This window comes from Oncorhynchus kisutch, linkage group LG15 (genome assembly GCF_002021735.2).
Source record: "Oncorhynchus kisutch isolate 150728-3 linkage group LG15, Okis_V2, whole genome shotgun sequence".
NCBI lineage: Eukaryota > Metazoa > Chordata > Actinopteri > Salmoniformes > Salmonidae > Oncorhynchus > Oncorhynchus kisutch.
Genome location: NC_034188.2, coordinates 88,633,255 through 88,638,254, shown reverse-complemented (window position 1 = coordinate 88,638,254; position 5,000 = coordinate 88,633,255). Strand labels below are relative to the sequence as shown.

Sequence of the window (5,000 nt, the reverse complement as noted above, 5' to 3'; positions counted from 1 at the left end):
CTATACCCTATACCATAAACCCTATACCATAAACCCTATACCCTATACCATAAACCATATACCCTATACCATAAACCCTATACCCTAAACCCTATAACCTATACCCTATACCATAAACCCTATACCCTATACCATAAACCCTATACCATAAACCCTATACCATAGACCCTATACCATAGACCCTAAACCCTATACCCTATACCATAAACCCTATACCCTATACCATAAGCCCTATACCCTAAACCCTATACCCTACACCATAAACCCTAAACCATATACCCTATACCCTATACCATAAACCCTATACCCTAAACCATAAACCCTATACCATAAACCCTATACCCTATACCCTAAACCCTATAACCTATACCCTATACCATAAACCCTATACCCTATACCATAAACCCTATACCATAAACCCTATACCATAGACCCTATACCATAGACCCTATACCCTATACCCTATACCATAAACCCTATACCATAAACCCTATACCATTAGCCCTATACCCTAAACCCTATACCCTACACCATAAACCCTATACCCTACACCATAAACCCTAAACCCTATACCATAAACCATATACCCTAAACCCTATACCTTCCTACTATTGAGTTGCACCCCCCCCATCCCCCCTTTTTGCCCTCAGAACAGTGCTTCCCACAGTTGGCTGAATGTCCTTTGGGTGGTGGACCATTCTTGATACACACAGGAAACTGAAAAACCCAGCAGCGTTGCAGTTCTTGATACACTCAAACCGGTGTGCCTGGCACCTATTACCAAACCCAGTTCAATATTTTGTCTTGTCCATTCACTCTCTGAATGGCACACAGACACAATCCATGTCTCAATTGTCTCAAGGCTTAAAAATCCTTCTTTAACCCGTCTCCTCCCCTTCACCTACACTGATTTGAAGTGGGATTTAACAAGTGACATCAATAAGGGATCGTAGCTTTCACCTGGATTCACCTGGTCAGTCTATGTCCTGGAAAGAGTTCCTAATGTTTTCTACACACTGTGTAGAGTTTAACCTTGTCCTGCAGATCTGCAATCCTCCAAATCTCCCAGACCATATGGGGATATGATGGGAAATGAAGAAACATGAAAATTGATCCCTGCATGTGCACCTGAGGTAGAATAGGATAGGATAGGGTAGGGTAGGATAGTGTAGGGTAGGGTAGGGTAGGGTAGGGTAGGGCAGGGCAGGGCAGGGTAGAGTAGGGTTGGGTAGGGTTGGGTAGTGTAGGGTAGATTAGAGTAGGGAGGGTTGGGTAGTGTAGGGTAGGGTTGGGTAGATTAGGGTAGGGAGGGTTGGGTAGTGTAGGGTAGGGTAGATTAGGGTAGGGAGGGTTGGGTAGTGTAGGGTAGGGTAGGGTAGGGTAGAGTAGAGTAGCGTAGAGTAGGGTAGGGTAGGGTAGGGTTGGGTAGGATAGGGTAGTGTAGAGTAGGGTAGGGTGGTGTAGGGTAGGGTAGTGTAGGGTAGGGTAGAGTAGGGTAGGCTAGAGTAGGTTAGGGTAGAGTAGGGTAGGGCAGGGTAGAGTAGGGTTGGGTAGTGTAGGGGAGTGTAGGGTAGATTAGGGTTGGGAAGGGTTGGGTAGTGTAGGGTAGGGTAGGGTAGATTAGGGTAGGGAGGGTTGGGTAGTGTAGGGTAGGGTAGGATTAGGTAGTGTAGGGTAGATTGGGGTAGGGAAGGGAAGGGTTTGTTAGTGTAGGGTAGGGTGAGGTGGGGTAGGGAAGGGTTGGGTAGCCTAAGGTAGGGTAGATTAGGGTAGGGTCGATTAGGGTAGGAAATGGTTGGGTAGTGTAGGGTACTGGTGGGTAGTCGATGGTAGGGTACTGTAGGGTAGGGTAGTGTAGGTTAGTGTAGGGTACTGTAGGTTAGTGTAGTGTAGTGTAGTGTAGGTTAGTGTAGTATAGTGTAGAGTAGAGTAGTGTAGGGTAGGGTAGTGTAGGGTTGGGTAGGAGAGTGTAGGGTATGGTAGTGTAGGGAAGGGTACTGAAGTGGTCAAAAGTAGTGCACTATATAGGGAAGAGGGTGCCATTTGGGACGCCTACTAGAACAAGGGGAATCAGGAATGATCTAGAACCTAACCCTATTTAACTGATTATATATAATGGAGTCTAGATTATTATGTACAAAACATCAGAATAAATAGTGAATACTTCCTGGACCCTGTAGCCAGGCGACTCTATCGGCCCGTCCCAAATGGCACCCCATTCCCTATATAATGCACTACTTCTGACTAGGGCCCATGGGCTCAGGTGAAAAATGGTGCCCTACAGAGATCTTACATTGAGCAAGGTTTGCTACAAGCAGGAAAATAATCATGCAGCAACAGGAAATGTGAATTCATGGAAGTTACAAGCCTCAGAAGGCTTTTTAAACCTCAAATACACTATACATTTTACATGTGTTGCTTTGCAGGAAAGTTATCCTGTAACAAGGTGATCAAATGAAGATCCTGCATCTGCATATAGGGAATATGGTGCAATTATCAATAAACCATCCCTTTTAGTTAATACCTACAATCACACTCTCCCAATGATTCATTTGACAGTCCTTTTAAACCCATAGTTGTTTATATTATAGAGATAGTGTATTATATTTCATGATGTGGATTCTGGTCTATCTGAGCTTCAAGAAAAGGAAAGTACCATGGCCTATCCTACTCTATATCAACCCAGCATCACTTTCAGATAATAACTCTGATCACACTCCCGACTGGTTCACTCACAGACATTTAAATCCAGGGTGTGTCTACTGTCTATTCCATCCCATCTTTAATCTATTAAATAACGTTAATATTCGGATTACACTAGAGGGAAATTACTATGGCCTGTGAAGAAGGGTTGACTGAACTGTGTGTATAGATAAACATTTCACTAAATGCAATTCTCATTTCTTATTACGGAGCTGTACAGTGCGACCATTTTAATCGCATATGCGCCTAAATATCTTTGCTGGAATTTGAATTTAGGAGCACCAGTGCGCATAGAAGCATTAAGGATTCTAGCTTTAACAAATCAAATACTTTTTTATTGTGCTCCTAAATGTCATTGTGTGCGCCTACATTTTTCAATTTAGGCGCACACGTGCTCCTAGTAAAACCTGCCAGTTTAGAGCCCTGCTATATTCTGTTCCCAGGCCCATGTGCATAGGAATGTACTATATGATTGGAACTAATGATTTAATAGTGCAGTCGTAAGACCAAAGATTAATAAAAAATAAAAAAATAAAAATACAAACACACATTTGCACCTTGACGGCACAGTCATTATTAAACTCAAGTTGTTTGTGATATATCAATCAATCCAGACAATTGTATTGGACCAGGTCTATAACCCAGTTGACTAAATACATTATGAATCGAAAATTCCGATGATAAAATCAACCTTACCGATTCTAAGGACTTGCTGCCAACTCAGCCAAAACTCTGCCATCAAGTAAAGCAGCGAAAACACCAGTCCCTTCCTTTTCGCCATGGTACTCGCTCCAAAATAAAAATGAACATTGATGTCTGTTTTTTCTTTCTTTGTGCTTTTAATTCATGCTGATATCTTGCCAGTTCTCGTATCCGTATCGAACAGAAATCGACATCCGACCCACATTTTTCCTCTTATACATTAGTGTTGAGAGAAATAAAAACACAAATTTTCTCCTTTTGGAATAGTTCCTTATAAAACTCAGAATGAGACCCGTTTTCCAATTCTAGAATCCCATTTGTGTTAGCAGTTTTTGACTCCCCATTTCAGATAGTCCCGAAAACAATGTATCTCCTCTTTTACCGTTGGCAGCGTATACTTAGAACAGTGAAACTGTGAGCGTCTCCCCTGTGCGCACACTCAATTGAGGGCACCGCCAAGCCGGTGTTGATCCGCAAACATGGATACGTTCAGAAGATTAACTTCAAATCTGGCTACAGCCGACCTCGACAACTCGTCTTTGCTTTAGTACACCGAGGAATGATTAAATCTTTGCTCCAGTCGTGATGGGAAACGCAGATCTAATCTTCAGAATAGTCGTTGCTGCTAACGCTCCGGGAAGATTAACCACGGAGGGAGTCAGGCTATTACTTCTCCTCTCTCTGCCACAGCCCGATAAAAAAAAGAAACCCACGTTACTTTGCTTTTCCATAGTTTACCTACTTTCAAAAGAAGAGGGATTTGACTATTCTAACAGTTTTGTTGGAGAGACAGCGGATCTGAGGACAGGGGGGATTTGGGTACATCTATCTGCTTTTATCTTATTTGTTATAGGGCACATATTTTACCTGCTGATGCCCGTGTTCATTCATTCGACTGAAAACACAAGACGCCTTCACTAGCCTACTACAGACGATCAAATAGCTGTATCCGATCGTATAGGCCTTGTCTCAAACGGTTCCCTATTCAATTTACAGTGCACGACTTTTGACCATGACCCAGCATTGAAAACACAACGCTGTAAAAAAACATATATATATTTTAAAGTTTGTAACATTGGGTTGTTTTTTATGTCCTATTTATAGTGAGCTATAACATAGTTTAGTGAACTGTGAACTGTAACAATAGATGGTTCCTGAGATGGGTTGAGGCTAGAGGGCTTAATATCATTCAAATGCATCTCAAATGGCACCCTATTCCCTATAGTGAGCCCACTTTTAACCAGGGCACTATGGGTTTTAAAGGGGATATTGTGCCATTTGGTACTTATGGATATTCCTAAAGGATTAACAGAGCGAGGGCAGAGATCATGCAGTTTAATGACATGATAATAGCACAGTTAGGGAGGGGTGGACGGTGTGCTTAACTCACAGTTAGACTCAGTTAGGGAGAGGTGGACGGTGTGCTTAACTCACAGTTAGACACTCAGTTAGGGAGGGGGTGGAGGGGGTGCTTAACTCACAGTTAGACTCACAGTTAGGGAGGGGGTGGACGGTGTGCTTAACTCACAGTTAGACTCACAGTTAGGGAGGGGGTGGACGGTGTGCTTAACACACAGTTAGACACAGTTAGGGAA

At 42.8% G+C, this 5,000-nt stretch overlaps 1 protein-coding gene across 1 annotated transcript in view; it reads right to left on the bottom strand.

Annotated features, from left to right (window-relative positions):
* LOC109904939 (glutamate receptor ionotropic, kainate 1) overlaps positions 1–4,101 on the bottom strand; it is a 129,890-nt gene extending 125,789 nt beyond the window's left edge. The window contains exon 1 of the mRNA XM_031791263.1: positions 3,400–4,101. Within this exon, the coding sequence (XP_031647123.1) occupies positions 3,400–3,484 (85 nt within the window). The 5' untranslated portion in view covers positions 3,485–4,101. The remainder of the gene's footprint in view (positions 1–3,399) is intronic.
* Positions 4,102–5,000: the final 899 nt, after the last annotated feature.